The sequence below is a fragment of the Vigna radiata genome, chromosome 11, assembly GCF_000741045.1.
Source record: "Vigna radiata var. radiata cultivar VC1973A chromosome 11, Vradiata_ver6, whole genome shotgun sequence".
In the NCBI taxonomy this organism is placed as follows: domain Eukaryota; kingdom Viridiplantae; phylum Streptophyta; class Magnoliopsida; order Fabales; family Fabaceae; genus Vigna; species Vigna radiata.
In genome coordinates, this window is record NC_028361.1 from 16302011 (window position 1) to 16320401 (window position 18391).

Below are 18391 nucleotides of genomic sequence, written 5' to 3' on the forward strand. Positions count from 1 at the left end.
TTCTGACTTATAGTTTTAATAATAAAAAAAAAACAGAAGGGTGACTTTTGAAAGAAAAATTTATTTATATATTTTTATATTTGATGAATATGACATTTTTATTAGAAAATATGTATATTTATATTTGTACTTAACTTTTTACTATTTCCAATATCAGTTAAGTAACATTTTAAAAAAATAAAAATTACAGTAAAAATATATTATTAAATATTTAGTGTTAAAAAATATTTATTTTTTATTAAATATAAAAATATAGTTATATAAATATCAGATATCAATTAAATATAAGATCTAACTTAAAAGTGAATTAAGAAAGGAGGAAGTGAACATAAATTTTTTACTTTATGTTAAGTGAATATAAAATGTATAAAGATAGCATCAATATATAAAATAGGTTTAAATCTTTTTTGTCCCTAAGTTAAGTTCTGATGTTCGGTTTAGTCCTTGTTTTTTTTAAAATGTCAACCTTTAGACATGAGAAATGTATCAAATGAGTCCTTTTAATGAACAACAAATCACAAGTTTTCATACTTAGGTATCCAATATTTAATGATTTGTTAACGGAAGATGTTATGAACAACAAATCACTTAATGAAAAACTTATGATTTATTAACGGATAAGATTGATTTGATACATTTTTCATATTATAAAGACTAAAGGTTGACATTTTTAAAGACAGAGACTAAACATCAAAACTTAACTTACAAATCAAAAAAGAATTTAAACCTATAAAATAAGATGATAAAAGAGTTACAATTAAAAATGAAATAAATAATGAGAGAAGGTGAGTTAGCACTAGCACGTGACTTTTAAGTAAGTAGTTTGAATAACACGGTAGTTTGAAGCATTCTTGTGAGTCAGCATGCATTTTCCTCGAAATGTTAGGAACACGTCCACTGCTTACTACACCTTAATTTTCTCTCACTCTTTCCAGTTCGGTCAACCTTCGTTTCTTTACTTCTCACTCTTTCCTATTTCTTCCATTTTTCCTTCTCTTCTCTTCTCTTCTCTTTCATTTCACACATCTTCTCAGGCCTTATTTCTGCTTTTTCCTTCATGGGGTGCGCATATTTTCCTCCTTTGAAAATGGGTTTTCTGCAAAAAGGATTCTTTTGAGATGAGTTGGTGAGTGCTGTGCTGTATTTGCTGTGGATTTGGCCTCAATTTGGACTGCATGACATGGCTTCCCTTCTCAGAAAATTAAGGCCTTCTTCTGTGCCTGTTGCTGCCGTGAAAACTGAAGACAGCATAAGCAGCAGCTATGAGTACTCCATTGCCATGCTGTATAATGGCCCTCCTCTCTGTTACTCCATTCCTGAAATTCCTGCTTTCAAAATTGACCAAATTCCAGTTGCAACCATTGCTCCTCTCTCTCATGATGACTTCTCTGTCCCGGTAATCCAACCTCTTAGTAAAAGCCTTAACAAGAGGAAGCAGAATCCGTGTTCAGCAGATTCTGCTGTCCCTCCAAACTTGGATTCTCGTGCAACTGGTTCAGCCCCGCTTCTGTCTGGTACTGATGGTGACGACATGTACGAGAGTTTGGAGACTTTGAAAGTGCCCTGTGCTAGAGATGGCGCCATTCTTAACACAACTTTGGACACCACAGAATCAGGTCCAGCTTCAGGTTCAGGTTCAGGTTCAACCTCTCTTTTTGCTTCCTCTGATGGGATTTGTTCTTTGGGAGAAGAAGAGCAAGCAACAAGTCCCAAGCATGTGAAGCGTGTTTCTGCCGTGACCTTCTGTGATCCTGAGTCAAACTACATGATGGAGAGCGATAGTGATGAGTTTGGTGATTCTCAGGTTGAGAGTGTTCCTGTGATGGAACGTGCAGTGAGACCTGGGAAGAAGGGTTCTTGCTATAAGTGCCTCAAGGGGAACCGATTCACACCGAAGGAGGTTTGCATTGTTTGTAGTGCAAAGTATTGTCGCAGCTGTGTGGTGAGGGCCATGGGGTCCATGCCACAGGGAAGAAAATGTGTGACTTGCATTGGATACAGAATTGATGAAAGAAAGAGGAGGAAACTGGGGAAATCTTCGCGGATGATGAAGCAGTTGCTGTCTGAGTTTATTGTGGCTGAAGTCATGGATAATGAAAAGTCTTGTGAAGAAAATCAAATACCACCCGAGCTTGTTTTTGTCAACTCGCAACCTCTGGACCGGGAACAGCTTTTGTTGCTTCTAAACTGTCGAAATCCCCCAAAACATCTTAAACCAGGATCCTATTGGTATGATAAAGCATCTGGATTTTGGGGAAAGGTGAAAACTTAATCTCAACACATACTTACTTTAGTTCAATCTGTTTAGGTCGTGTATGGGTGGAAACTTTATTGAACTCATGTTCAACAAGCTCTTATTGTAATCTAAAAGGTTTTGTCTTAAATTTGACCATAACACTTAATGACATAAGCTGAAATGAAGTTATTTTGATTAGATTCATGAAGAAGCTTATGGAAATAAACCAAATAGAGCTTACAAACGTTTTTTGTGGAGATACCTCTAGAATTAGTTTACTGTGCCTTAAAAACTGGTGCTTCGAACTCAAGGATGCCCTTCAATGTGCTTTCATTTTAGTTACAAGATCTAGTTCATGAATCTTTAACCCCTATTAAATGTTTTATCAAATGAGGTTCTAATCTGTTGTATTGATTGACTGTACAGGAAGGTCAACCACCCAGTGAGGTTATCAGCCCCCAGCTGGTTGTTGGAGGTCGCTTGGACAAGTATGCAAGCAATGGAGACACAAATGTGATTATAAATGATCGCCTGATTACAAAAAAAGAGTTATGGGTACTGCAGGTTGTTGTCTTGAACGATATCATATCGTATTTCTGCTTGCACATATATTTTTTATAATGTTAATCAAACTTTTGCACTGCATTGATTGTTGCAGTTGGCTGGAGTGCCGTGTGAGGGAACACCAAACTTTTGGGTGAACGCTGATGGATCATACAGGGAAGAGGGACAGAGGAATGATAGGGGGTGTATATGGGAAAAGGTGATCATTGTTGAGATGCATTGGTTTTTATAGCAATAACAGTTCACCAATATTTTTGGATTTCCCTTTTGCAGCGCAGAGCAAGGTTGGCATGTGCAATTCTGTCTTTGCCAGTTCCTTCTAAGTCTGTAACTCTTTCTTGTGAAGGTGAAATGCCAAACAAGGACAGTCTTCCTAGGAAAATACTTCACAAATTTCTACTTGTTGGTTCTGTCAATTCTGGTGCATGCACTATATTTAAACAGGTAGATTTGCCCTTGAGAGAACTCATTTTTTCTTATATTCATGCGCTGTACTATATTTTTTCTTCATGCTTTTAAAGACTCAATCTTTTATCTTAGGCCAAGCTTCTGTATAATGTGCCTTTCTCTGAAAATGAGCTCGAAGATATCAAGTTGGTGATCCAAAGTAACCTGTTTACCTATCTTGGTATACTGCTGGAGGGGCGTGCAAATTTTGAAACAGAGTTTTTGTTGGAGAATAGGAGAGAAAGGCCTGTGGCTGAATCCACTTCATCAGGTAATTAGTTCTCCGTTGTATAAAAGGCTAACCAGAAGGCTCTTTCTATATAAAGTTCCTTCAGTTCCTATAGAAATCTTTTTACCTTCAGTTTTGTTCTTATGTTTTCACATTGTTCCTAAAAGATGGTAGACACTTGTTAATTAGATGATAGAAGAAGCTTGTGTGCTATTAGTTGGATTGGAGATACGTGTTATGGAGAGAACTCATTAGTTTTAATTTACAGCAGAGAATATCAGCAGTGATGATGTTGAAACAACACCCTATTCCATTGGCCCACGACTGAAAGCTTTCTCGGATTGGCTACTTAAATACATGGTGTCAGGTAACCTTGATGCAATATTTCCTGCTGCTATACGTGAATATGGACCACTTGTGGAAGGTGTGTGGAAGGACAAAGCCATTCAAGCAACGTATGACAGGCGAAATGAACTAGAAATGCTACCTAGAAGTGCAAACTATTTTCTGGACCGGGTAAGTTAGTACTTGGTTGTCCATCTGATCATCCTCACTTGAATATTAAAGATAATTCGTTCAAATTCTCTGATATTAATGACGCTATCTTATCATTGTCCTTGTTCAATTTTTACTCATATCTTGTATTGCCACCTGTTTCTGCATGGAGTTTGCATCATTAATTAGTTGACACATAATCAACTGATGAAACTAGACTAAATCTGCCTAGGATTTGAATGAAGCTTTAGCCTTGTATTATTAGTACAATTATAGTCTTGCTCTTTTCTTTCTCTTTTTCAATCCCTTTGAATGCCATGTGTTTCAATGAGGTTCATGACCATCTAAATCAGTTAAGTTGATTGGTTACTAGAGATTTTGTGAATTTAAGCAGTGGTGAAATTTTCTTGAACTGATAAACTTTAGCTATAATGATCTGATGAACAATATATGAATAAATCCTTTTGATTCTGAAGGTATTTGGTTATCAATGTGGTAGGTGCATCACATCAATGAACACTAGCTAGGTTCATCAAAGTCTCATTATCTCTCACTTGCAGGCTGTTGAAATTTCCAAGACAGACTATAAGCCATCTGATATGGACATCTTGTACGCTGAGGGCATATCGTTACCCAAAAGCCTTACTTCAATGGAATTTTCTTTCCCTAAATTAAGCAGTGAGGACTCTTTGCATGCTGATTATCAACATGACTCTTCTCTCAGGTTCGAGCAGTTCTTATCACACAAACTTATTACTTCTCATTTGAGTTTGCACCCACTAATGATTTTTAGTTTCTGGGTGATGTGTTAAAAGCTTACTTTTGTTCCAAACTGACAAGACGGAACCTTAATAATGGAACAACTTCACAAAAGTAGTGTGCATGCATGTTTTGTCATAGATTACTTGCACATGCACACATTTTTCAATTGTCATCATTTTGTTCAATTACTATACATCTGAAGAAAAGAATACTGAATATATAGGCTTGAACATTTCATGAGAACAATATAAATAAGGATATGTTTAGATTTGAGTAGGCTTGTTTCAATAAAGAATATAGTAACTGATACTTAAAATCTTATGACAGTGTGTGTACTTGCTTTACGTTGTTAGCTGATTTCTTACACCACTTTATGTTCCATTTATAGATACCAACTGATCAGATTACATCCTAAAAGCCTTGGACCAAAGTGCAAGTGGTTGGAGATGTTTGTAGATACGGATGTTGTAATATTCTCAGTTGCTTTATCTGACTATGATGAGTACATTACAGACAGTGAAGGGGTTTCTACAAACAAAATGATGGTAGCTAAGACACTCTTTGAAAACATCATTGCACATCCATCCTTTCATAACAAAAAATTTCTCCTAGTACTGACCAAATTTGATCTACTTGAGGAAAAGATTGAAGACGTTCCTCTATCGAAATGTGAATGGTTTAGTGATTTCAAACCATTTATCAGTCCCAATATGAAGAAAGGTTGTAGCAATGGCAATAACCCTTTGTTAGCTCAATCTGCTTTTCAATACATTGCTGTCAAGTTCAAGAGATTGTTCCATTCTCTCACTCACCGAATTCTCTTTGTTTCACTGGTTAATGGGTTGGAACCTGATACTGTTGATGAAGCTCTCAGAAATGGAAGGGAGGTCATGGAGTGGGAAAAATGGGACCCCTCCATTGTAACAGATCCAAAGTCAGAGATTACATCAACAAGCATTGAGGACCCAAGTTACACATAGTGTTAATTTTCTCCAATATATTTGTACAGAGTTCATGATTTTTCATGTGGGGGATGAAAAGTGATAACAAAGTAAAATTTTGACTAGATTCATTAGGGTGGACCCAAATTATCTATTTATGATCTTTTTCACATGGGTCTCAGTCTTACAAAATTCTATGTATAGATGTACTTGTACACCACGATACATAAAGGGGAAGAACACAGAAAAGGGTTGGCCATTTTGTCATCTGTAATATGAATTGAAGATAATTTGTCTTCTATTTTTTTGTGAAGAGAAGAGAACGATGTTCACTAGTTTGCACTTTATTGTCAACGAGGACCAAAATCCATAAACTAACCTTAAAATACTAGGACTGTGAAAGATTAATATAAGTTATAAGTTGAACTCTAAAACAAAGGAAAACAGATAATCAAATAGAAACAAAGTGTAATATATGTGTCTTTAAAAATATTCTTTAACTCTTGTAGGATTTAATTCAAAAAAGATAAACGAAAAATATATTTTCTGGTTACATTCCACCTTTCAACTTATGTTTCATTTACATTTATGCAGTAAATGATGGTAATGACAATGAATATTTTTAATTGGAAATTGAGGATTGGAAAAAGAAGTATGAGAGAAAGAAATGATGGTTAGATTGGCATTCAAATACCAAATGACATGTTAATAATAAATTCAAGCGACTCTATTGTTACTCTCCTTGCTAATACTTGTACATTGGTGCTAGAGAGTATAAATGATTTTTCATTTTTTCAACACAAATCTATTTTTAACAGCTATACATAATATTGTTGGCAAAATGAATAAGATGTGTCATGGCTAGTGAAGCTATAATTTATTTAAGTTTTCATAATCTAGACTTGATGAAAATATTGATAGAGTAGATCGTCTTTAAACTTCTAAGGTTATGAATACTTATTCTTTCTATATATTTAAACAATACAACTCAAGTTTAATGGACTTGGGATGACTAAATTCAACTTAGATTTTGTCAAACTTGACCTAACTTTAGTTTAACTTAGTCTCGACTTGATTCATAATGTGCCTAGCTCAACTCGAACTTATATGGATCTAGGTCTGAGCTTGAACTTGGTTCATACTGATTTGATCTTGAGTTGACTCAAGATGACTAGACTTAACTTGAGCTCAAGCTTTCCTAACTTAATCTGGACTCGAACGTTATCCGCTTGACATTGATCTAGCCAACTTTAACCCAATTCAACTAGGTCTGACCTATTTCAACTTGATCTGACACCATCAACTTAGTCTGACTTAAGTTTTGTTTGACTTAGCATGATGTGTGCTAACCTTTACTTTGTCAAATATGAGTCTGACCCATCCTAATTTGAGTCTAGTATGATCAACTTGACATGTTTTTTGTCCTACCTAATGTGGAACCTAACGTAGGCAATACTAACCTACGTTTGACCTAGTCCGATTTAAGTTCTACATAACTCAACTTTAAATTAATGTAACCTAATCCATTTCAAGTTAGGTTTAATTCAACTTAATTTAAGAATAGATTTGATTTGGTTCAACTAAATCTTATATGATTTAAGTATATCTTGAGTTGACCTTGCATAAGATAAACTCAATAAATTTTTATAAGCAATAAAGTATTTTACATCTATTAAGGTTTAATTTAAAAATAGAAAATTTACTAACAAAACAGTGAAAACTATGAAACGACATATTTAATCTTTCTTTTATTCTCAATTTTTTTTAATTAAACTATTTTCACTCTTTTATGTTACACGATTTTTAAATTTAACTGTTTTTAGAAGGAAAATAAAGACATAATTAAAAACAATACGCAAACATTTTATTTATTTTTTCTTGATTTTTTATATAAACAAATTATTATATGTTACCATAATGTTACAAGTTTGTTTTGGAATACTAGTAATACATGAGAAACATACAAATAGGAAAATAAAATTTTAACATCATTATTATTTCATATTATTGAAATTTATTTTAATTATTATGCTCGGATCCATTATATACAGGGAACTCTTCGCTCACTTGTCCTTTTTATCAGGAGAAATATCTTATAGAACCCTAATTTTTAACTATCTATAGTTTTATTTAAGTATTTAGTATTGCTTCGTTATCTTTTTTAGCATCAACAACTGAAATCGCGTATTTATATAATTATCTTTATCTCTTATACACTAATTTTTTTTAATCTTTGATACACGCATCCCAAATATATTCTTTCAGAACTTAAAAAAAAATAGATTCATAAGTACTGTACTAAAAAAACAATAAATTATATAAATTATACATATTTAAAATGAACTAACGACAAATATGTCATATAAACTATTGTAAAAAAATTGTTAAAAATACATTTTATTAATAATAAAATTGTTACTCAAGGAGAAACAACTTTCTCAACCACTAACCCTCTTTAAAAACTTTTAATAATCAATGATATGCTTCAACTTTTGAACTGGCCATGGAGATTCTTGAATTTAAGGTTTCCATAAACACTTTTATAGCCTTCTATATATATATATATATATATATATATATATATATATATATATATATATATATATATATATATATATATATATCCTTCAACTTCCAGCCAGCAACTAGACCAAACAGTTGTTCATTTTGGCAACCACAACATTTCCAGCACAAAGTTGTATGAACTAAATGATACAAGATGAAGAAAGAAACAACATATTATTTGTGAGAAGAGAAGGCAGAAAACATCAGCACGGCACAAATCTATCCAAAAGCAGACACACTGTTGCCTCTGAGATAGTAGTGTCTTTCTGAGAAACCTGAAGAACCTCATTTTGAAGTGCATGTTCATCTTCTGCCACCTTTTTCCCTTTGAAAAAGAGACTCTTGCTGGCCATAAGTTTCTCTCCCAGCTTTGTCAGCTTTGTCAGCTCCCCCTTCCACATCTCTACCATGGCAGCCATTTTTCCCTCACAAATAAAACTGTGTAATGCAAGAACAAAGAAGCCCTTGTGTTTAGAATGGAGAAAAACTGTTCATGTTTATATAGAAATTATAGAACCAAGAGGTTTCGTGGAAGAAGGTAAGTCGCAAAAGAGATGTTTTGGCACTTGGCACATATCAATTGGATATACTTCTATTGTGGGATATTCTTTCCAACATTTCATGGCTGCTTAGTATTGTTGCGCAACATTCCACGCACGAGTGGTGCATATTTCACTTCATAATTTTCTCTTTTGGTTACTTTGACTCAGCCTGCATCACTTTTTTTTTTTAATAATATAATAATGAATATAGAAATTGTTAGACCTAATTATTAATAATTATTGACTAAAATTTTTAAAATATATTAATGACAAATTAATTTCTAAACAAGTATTTTTTGAATTCGTCTTAAATTTGACATAATTTTTTTGTATGAATTTAAGAAATATCGAATTTCTTATATTAAATATGACATGGAGATCAATATATACATATAATTTTATGTTCTGTTACTCTATATTAAATTATTAAAACATAAAACAAAATATTTCGCTATTAGTTTTTGTTACAAGTATCATTTTATTTGAAATAATTAACATTTTTTTAGCTATATTTATACGTTTTTTCTTTTTGATTATTTTGTTTAAATGATGGCTTGTATTTTTTTTTTAAGAAAAAAAATCTCAAATTAATTAAATTAAGTTATTTCTAATACTCATTACAATTTTATTTTATTTTAATATTTTGTTTTTTTTGTTATGTGAAAATATTTGACTATTAATTTAAAGTTTTCTTAATGTGTCGAGAAACCTATAAAATTTATTTTTCTCCAAATTATTCTCTTGTTATCAAGTAGTATATTTTAATATCGATGTAAATTTCTTCTTTCATTTTTAATTTTCGAAGAATAAAAAAAATTTCTTTTGATTTGAATTTTCAACAATATGATTTTTGTAAAATTAATTAATTAATATTCGGGATATAGAATGGATTGGGTTGAGTATAATGTATGCACTATCAGATATGTTATACCAGATGAATATGAAATGTTAATTTTTATTTTACAATAAGAGGATATATAGTGGACGTCTCCCACTCTATTAATATTCCTACGAAATTAGTTATTATAATTAAACATTTTAAAAGTAAATTAAATTTAAATATTATTAAATTAATTTTTAGAATAATAATAGTCGATAAACGTTGGTGAATATTTTTGTTTTAACATTGGAAAATAGAAAAAATATTTGTTTTTTTAACAAACCTAGATATATATAGACCATGCTTGAAAAAATAAGGGATAGTAAGAACGGTAATAGAACTAAGTGTTTGAAATTTATAAGTTTGATCAAAGGTTAAAATATAATTTTGTAATTTTCAAATAAATATAAAAATTTAATAAACTCATTCGATTATGAATTACAACTATTTATAATTTTTAAAATGATAATAAGATGTAATTACTTAATTATTCCTTATAATTTAACAAATTTTTTAATTTATTTTAGCACTGTGATTTCGAACTGTAAACTAAAAGAAATTAAAAATGATGAACATAAACACTAAGATAGATTAAACAAGTTATTGTAAGACATATAAACGATATTTTGAGTATATGGATTAAAATGCAGAATTTTGTTAAATATATGAAATAAATGAGTGTGAATGAAATAAATAATAACATTATAAAAGAAAAATAATTAGAAAAAAAATGATACTCTAAAATTCTATCTAACACAAATTAAAGTACATATATCTCTACTATATAAATAAACATCAGAAGATATCAACAAGTTGAGAGGATCTCTCCCATTTATTCGCATTTTTTTTATTAATTTGTCTTGCTGCATGTGAAGTTGTGAGAGAGCCACAAAAATGATTTTAAAACAGACAACACAGTGGTCCTAATTATACTATTTGATTTTCAGAGCAAACGTTCTTTTACATACTACAAACATATAATTTGTTTTGAGGAATAATACCTTTAATATACTTTTACATTCATTTAATGATTATAAAAAATGTAAATTTTTGTTTTTCTTGAAAAAAAAAGTAAAAAAATAAGTAAAAACAATATCATATAAAAAATTTAAGTATGTCAAAAAATATTTTTCTTTATTTTCTTAGCACCTTCCACCTTCTTTCTCGCGTTTGTGTGTATTAGAAAATTCTTACTCGTGTGGTGGTGTCTATTCACATTTTAAGTCATTTTGGAAAAAAAAATTGAATCGAAAGAAATGTTTCATCTTATTAAAAAGCCTTTTAGGTATAGAAGATAACCTTTTTAAAAGAAAATATAAATAGAACATGTCTTCAGTACTTTTAAATTAAATTTTTTTGTCATATATTAAAATTATATATTGACTTACCTCTTTGTTACTAAAATGCTAATCAATACAAAAAAAAAGAGGTTAAACTTATATAACCGTCCTTCGTCCGCGTTTCTCAAAGTGTTAAAACTTATACTCGTTGTTAAAGCCATATTTACATTAATCGGACAATACTTTAGAGGTGCTATTTCGGTTGAGGCCAAGTTACCACCGACACCTCCATAATTTGTCTTCTAGGCCGTCTGGTTTCACCTCTAGATCTCTTCTTCAAATATCGTCCAGTCGGGTATCTGTCAAAGGTTCTCTGATGCTCAAATCAACGTACAGTTCATGCATTAAATTCAATACAGTAATAAACGTGTAGTAAATATGAATCACCTACCTCATACCTTTGACCTATATTTATAGTTTTTACATATGCTTATAATTAGCGGAATCTTAATCACGGCCCAATTCTGGCCTAATGGCTCTAATCGCATCTTACCTTAATCCCGTACTAAACCGAAGGTTACTACTAGCCATCCGTCAAGAGTCGATCGATAACGTCTTCTCCAGGCGATCCCTCAATTGTCCGACCTATCCAGCATAGTCTTTTCAAGGAAATTCCTCGACTACCCGGTCCATCCGGTACAAGTGCAATCATACCAGCACTAATGCACTAGGTGCCGTCAAAACTCCGCATTTAAGCGTACTTGGGCGAGAGTACTACCAGTATAGGTGACCTCCTAGGAAGTCCTCGTGTTGCACTTTTTTTTCACATTCTTTTCTTTTTCACGTTGCTTTTCGTCCTTGTTATTTGAACCAAGTCTCAAAGTACCGCCTACACGACTCCAACTTACTCTTACTATGGCTTTTTCAGACCCAAACCATCCACCTCACGTCCCTCGTCTACATCTCCCCAAGTGTTAAAACTTATACCTGCTGCTGAAGCCATATATTCATTGATCGTGCAATACTTGATAAATGCAATCATACCAACACTAATGCATCGTATCCCATCAAAACTTCGTAGTTAAGTTTTTGGGAAGTCCTCGTTTCACATTCTTTTATTTTTTTACGTTCTTTTTCGTCTTTGTTATTTGCAACTAAGTCTCAAAGTAACTTCTACAAGACCCAAACTAACTCTTAGTATAGCTTTTGTGGACCCAAATCTCCAAGTGTTAAAGCTTACGAAGCCATATATATTGAACGTGGAATACTTGACAAGTACTACAATCATATAAGCACTAATGCACTGAATCTCATCATAACACACTGTAGTTAAGCGTGTTTGAAGTTTATATATTGTTTTAAGTTACTTGTTACATATATTTAAACAATCATAATTTTTTTCCGGCGCAACCGATCTTAATTTTCAAAAAAAAAAATCGAAGATCTAAAATTAGATATTCAATATCATATGTAAATACATTTGACCTTCGAGTCAAACGTTTTGATAAAATTTATCAAATATAACGTTAAAAATATAAAATTACAATCTAACAAAATTCAGAATTACAATGTTTAATGACTATATCACAAAATTCAGAATATGAATTACAATCTCTAATGACTATACATCTAAATTAAACATCTATTTACAATGTCCAAAACATAATCAAAACTTAATCACAAATAAAGATTGTAAAAAAAAAAAAAACCTTAGAAATATATTTAATCTCAAACTTAATCACTAATAAAAACCTTAGAAATTATGTAAAACATAAAGATTACTAAATAAATTACAAAATTTATCCTTTTCATTTTACTACTCTAAAAATTATAATTTAAACATACAAAATTTATATGCTAACCAAAAAGTTACAAAATAAAGATTACTAAATAAATTACAAAATTTCTATGTTAACCAATTAAATTACAAAATTTATCTTTTTAATTTTACTATTCTAAAAATTATAGTTTAAACTTAAATCAAAGTCATTATACTAAATTAATATATATATATATATATATATATATATATATATATATATATATATTAAATTATAATATCCTATCTATTTTGTTAAAACATGAAACAAAATCTTACCATAATCTTTAAAATAATTTTTTTAAGTATTTCTTATTTAGAATTTCATTCAAAACATTGTCTAATTCTAAACATCTGCTATGTATTTGTTAACATTATCGTACTTTAACTTGATCGCAATATACGTAAAGATATATACATATATACAGAACTTTATTTCAGTGAAAACCACTTCTATTTATGGTTCATATACATAATATTTTAACTATTTATTAGTGTACTCTTCCGGACAGAAAACTTGATCACAGTGAAAAATGAACAAGAGATCAAAACACACACGACTCAGATCAAAACGTTCCAGTTAAAACTAAACCACATGATTATTCTTTTATCCATCAAGCACTGAAGCAGTCCACAAGCATGTTGAGTGAAGCCTCGGAACACATCAACCAAGGTCTGTCAACTTCCATGCGTTGGCTAGAAGCCACCATAGGCAACCCAGTTGAAGAACTCTTCTCCTTTTCTTTAATCCCATGGAGGTTATGTTCAAGGCTAGATGGCTTCCAGCCACCACCACCAGAGAAAATGGTCTCACCCTTTTCCTTCAGCTTGGTCCACATGTCCCTTGGTTCAAACATCTTCTCCTACAGCCCTAAACAGATGATTGTTTGAAGGGTGATCAGAAAAATGTGTATGAATCTTTTTCGGTGGTGTTTGAAACTTCCAAAGTACAAATGAAGATGAATGAGGTGAGGTCTTATACAGAGTGAGACAGTGAATGATGAAGAGATTTTGATAAGTAAATGGAAGTGGCTCCCACCTATTATATCTATCTGTGTGCTTTTGTTTGGATGAGTATGAGGAACTTTGGGATTTGAAGTTGAGCTTATCTGAAATCTCTTTAAATATTAAAAGATATACAAAAACTATGGATGGAGGGACTCTGGAATTTTCTTTCTGTATAACCCAATCATTATTTATGCTGCACTGTCTAAGTACCTACCCTAGTGCATTATTAACCACCACACTCAATCCATCCAGATTAGAGTTAAACACACTGGTGTTGACATTTTCTTTTAAAACTTTTATGTTTATCTTTTCTGAATTTCAACCTGCCCATGTCTAATACCAATGTTTACATATGCCAAAAGTATCACTTTCGTAAATTGAGGTTAAAAATAGTTTATTTGCACCTCTTTGGTCGACCAAAATCACAAAAACAATATGGAAAGTATTAAACTTTGATATTGTAACATTGACATCATGCAGAAATCATGTAGAAAGAAAGAGGAGAATTCCAAACTGATTATGATATATTAGCCAAACCATTTTCTCTTATGAATTAAAGCAACTTACGTTTTTGAAAAATCATATTGAGATGAACATACCTATCATTTATTCAAGAATAGATCTAGTAATTTTTTTAGTATGTTAATCCTAGCATCATTCAAGGCGCTAAAACTCAACCACCTTATAGTAAAAGAAGTGCAGTTTTGGATGATTGTTATAGTTCTTGAAGAGCATGGGATGAAATTGGACTGTAGTCAACTTTAGTTAATCTTTATAAAGTTTTAACTCTGAAAAGTGACGTCATGAATGAAATAAATAAATTAGTGGTTGATAAATTACCTAAATATGTTAAACCTACTAGTTATAAATGGATATATAAAATAAATAAATAATAAAAACACCGGATGGGAGTGTTCCTGCTTGCAGGGGTGGTGATACACAAATGAAGAAGTGAGGACTACAGAGTGATAGGTACCAAATCTAGGTTTTGACAAGCATCAAATGGATGTAAAATGTTTTTCTTTAAAGTGGCAACATTGATGAAACACATTATAAAGTGTAACCAAAAAACTGTTTCAGACGTTCCAAATTCTATGCATGCAAACTAAATAAATTCAGGTCTTAAACTGTGGTTTCCCACAACGGTATTACAAATTTCATCTAATTATTACCACTAATGGTTTTGAGACATTTGGTTAATGGTTGTATCTATTTCAATTTCAGCAGTGTGAAAAAATTTTCCGTTTTGGTATTATATGTTGATTACATCTTGAAATCCAGGGATAATATAGATGTGTTGCACAATACCAAAATACTCAGAAAAACTTCAACATTAGAGATGTTGGGGAGACCTTTTTCATATTACAAATCCAAATACTTCAAAGATCATTCTTGAGGTATTACAAGTGATCCTGGTATGCAACACTACAAATTTGTTTAGATTGAAGTTGAAAAGGCACTTGTAGAAATTCTAATGCATCAAATTAAGAAGAAAATTATTGTTTCTAGAGTAAAAGTATTGGTGGGTTCTTCTGACTTCAATCCAAACATTCACTTGGAATTTAAATGAAGTTCTCATTCTTTCTATTTTAGTACATTGTCAAGGATATTGATTTATATATGTATATAGAACATGCATATTGCAGTATGGATTCCTGCAGAGTGAGTGATAATGAAAAGAGTGAGCAGTCACAGTGGCTCTAATGAGGTTGATTTCAGGCAAGGAAATTGGTCAATATACAATGCAGTTAGATCTCTGCAGCAATTTAATATTTGAAGAACCTTTTAGACTCAAATCAGAAAATTGACTCATCATAAAAAGGGTTGATTGAATACGAGGAGGCTTCACAGAGAATTTCATTTCACACACTCTAACCAATGAAGGTTTCAAGGAGGCCAATTTGTAGCTACCAGAGTTAAACTCGCAGGATATGTCTGCATTCTCTTAAGGCCTGCTGATAATGGTATAGAAGAGACTTCAAATTGATGCAACTTGTGATACTATCTTCAACAACATCATCAGCTATATAATAAAGCACTTTCTTTCAATAATACAACAACCATGCAATGATGCAAGCTCCTTTTTCTAAAAACCTACTTATAAATTGAAATTTTCATTGATTCATACATCGTGCCCAATATCTAGTTGATATGTGATATATTGTAAATTCGTCCTATGTCCTATGTCTAGTTGATAAAAAAATGTTGAACAATTACGAAGTCAATTGAAATACATTTCTTATTTAGGCTACAAACTGTAGCCAAATTCTCATAAGGTTGATATTTTTTTTCCATAGCTGGTCCACAAAACATATCCCATCAACTTACATGTAACAAGCCAGATCACTTTGTGTACAACTCTTGTCTCCAACTAAAAATTCATATGGTACTATTAATTTATTTAGTTCTACATCATATCAAGAATCAAAGAAATACACAACCTTTTCCCTTTTGGATGATAGAGATTCATATATGAAAACAATGATAAAAAGTTCATGAAATTCTCACTCAGTCTCTTCCACAAATGCTTCAATTCGAAGAAGGACAAATCCTACAGCAACCCCAACAAGAACAAGGCCATTCATGATGCCAGCAATTTGGAAAATCTCAGCAGCAGCATTGCAGGTTGAGGCGGCAGCACCTCCTCTTCTACCCTTAGATGGAAATTTCAATGAGCTCATCACCACCTTTGCAAAGCACTGCTCAGTGCACACAGGAAAGCCTAATGATGTCACACTGTTCCGAGCCTTCAACCCCCCAAAAGAATTGATCCCTCTGATGAAGTGCACACTCCTCTCCCTTCTCCTTGTGCTGCCAACACTGGAGCTTCCCACAACAGGGATTGTGGCTGGAGTTGCTGCACTGGTCATGGTCATTCTCTTCTGAAATGAGCAAACATTGTAAAATATGAAGGATTGGTAAGTTAGTTAGACACCCTTCAATCTATTTTAGATTTCTTGAACAACATAAACGGGAAAAAGTAATGAGTAAATTAACCTTGGTGGTGAAGCTGTGGTGTGGTTCTTGAAGTAGATTCACAGTGGTATGGTATGGAAGGGACTTTGTATGTTTTTGGATCCAGAGGAACCAAAGGATAAGGTGGAAAGAGTGTGGTTGGTTGAAAAGAAGATGCTATGACTTAGTCATTTTGTGGCTTGCATTTTTACTTGGATGCAGAACAACAAACAGTTGAAAAGAGGTATTTGTGTGATTTTAAAATCTAGAAGTTCAAATTATATTGTTAAATTCAGAATGATTTATAGATAAGAAACTTAAAAAATATATATTTTTTGAATGGTATAATGTGTCATTCTTGGACTGTTTTTTCAATATATTAATGTAAATTTTTTCTAGTTTTAACTACAAATTATATCATTTGGAAGGATACAATCCATAACTACATTAAACCTTAAATTACTATTTCAAATTCTACCATTCAAAAATTTATTTAAAAATCGGATTTGTTATAAAATAAAATAGAAAACTTGAAGTGTTATTTTGAAATAATAAAGTGCAGAAAAAATTCATGGGAGTTAAACAAAGTAAAAACCTTTCTTCAAAAAGACACCTTTTTAGATTTATATGATTTGTTTGAAAGACATGAAAGAAATAAAGGGATAAAAATTGGGTTTATAAGAAAATAAAAGAGATATATAAAAATGAAGTAAAAAAAAAAAAAAGTCATAGAAAAAAATAATTGAAAAACAAATAGATGTACAATAAAGTAACATAAATTGATTTCTATATGTAAGGTTATATAATTGTAGAATTGATTATATAACACAAGCTATTTATATGTAATGTTTAAAGTAATTAATAATTTATTCATTAGTTTTCTCATATATATGAAAAATCAAAGTAAAATCTATCTTTTTTCTATATATTTATTTATTTTCTGAACAGAAGAGTTTGATTTGAACTAAATTAAAAAAAAAATACTCATTGCACTTAAAGGTAATATTATATATTTAAAATTAATTAACAACTAATAAACATGTATAGATATATTCTTTTACAATTTGATTATTCTTTTATTTATATTAATCAATATGATAATAAATTTATATTTTATTTGAGAATTTTTCACTATAAAATATGCATCTGCTTTTGTAAAAAGTGTTTAACATTATACACTGCAACGATTTTTCTACATTCTCAGCCAAATATAAAATAATCTTAGTGTTGAAAAGCACATGTTAGTCCATTTTTTTTGGATACAACACTACTGCATTATAATAACCTAGCTTGGAACAGTAGAAAGTCTTAGAGCTATTGAATTGAACAATATGATAATAATAGTTTAACAATATTTTTTTCACAATATTTTAACATAATTTATGTTATTATGTGATTAATTCAAAATTATTCCACAATCAATAATAATAATCATAAACACGAACATAAACCAATCACTTGATAACACATATGTAATATTAAAATGTCATGCAAAAATATTTTTAAAGTATCGTTATTCTTTTCAAAATACCACATTATAGATGGAAAATACGAACATAGAGTGAAGAAAACTATCACTGTTGTTATACCTAATATCCATATATTAAAATTCTACCCAATCACAATGTCATGAAAGTACATCAAAATCTTAGAAGATTAACTTGAAGA

At 31.1% G+C, this 18391-nt stretch overlaps 2 protein-coding genes across 3 annotated transcripts; one reads left to right on the forward strand and one right to left on the reverse strand.

Moving 5' to 3' along the window:
* Positions 1 to 876: 876 nt before the first annotated feature.
* Positions 877 to 6014, forward strand: LOC106778054 (extra-large guanine nucleotide-binding protein 1). Of its 2 annotated transcripts, none has more exons than XM_022775806.1 (8): positions 877 to 2260; positions 2663 to 2800; positions 2895 to 2999; positions 3074 to 3244; positions 3341 to 3518; positions 3748 to 3992; positions 4532 to 4695; positions 5122 to 6014. In XM_022775806.1, exons 1-8 carry the CDS (start codon positions 1181 to 1183, stop codon positions 5711 to 5713), a joined length of 2673 nt encoding a protein of 890 aa, XP_022631527.1. In that variant the 5' UTR covers positions 877 to 1180; the 3' UTR covers positions 5714 to 6014. The 2 variants fall into 2 exon arrangements, with proteins under 2 accessions (XP_022631527.1, XP_014521427.1); XM_014665941.2 differs by having other exon boundaries at positions 878 to 2260; positions 3745 to 3992.
* A 9967-nt stretch (positions 6015 to 15981) lies between these two features.
* Positions 15982 to 16942, reverse strand: LOC106777061. Its single transcript, XM_014664568.2, has 2 exons — positions 16766 to 16942; positions 15982 to 16650 (listed from the first exon to the last, which is right to left on the reverse strand). Exon 2 carries the CDS (start codon positions 16642 to 16644, stop codon positions 16273 to 16275), a length of 372 nt encoding a protein of 123 aa, XP_014520054.1. The 5' UTR covers positions 16645 to 16650; positions 16766 to 16942; the 3' UTR covers positions 15982 to 16272.
* Between the last annotated feature and the right edge of the window lie 1449 nt (positions 16943 to 18391).

Bases quoted from the DNA above. Each gene is read 5' to 3' on its own strand.
- LOC106778054 (XM_014665941.2), top strand. From the start codon at position 1,181: ATGGCTTCCCTTCTCAGAAAATTAAGGCCTTCTTCTGTGCCTGTTGCT. The intron at 2,261-2,662 runs GTGAAAACTTAA...TTGACTGTACAG, and splicing joins CATCTGGATTTTGGGGAAAG to GAAGGTCAACCACCCAGTGA. The intron at 3,993-4,531 runs GTAAGTTAGTAC...TCTCACTTGCAG, and splicing joins CAAACTATTTTCTGGACCGG to GCTGTTGAAATTTCCAAGAC.
- LOC106777061 (XM_014664568.2), bottom strand. From the start codon at position 16,644: ATGACCATGACCAGTGCAGCAACTCCAGCCACAATCCCTGTTGTGGGA.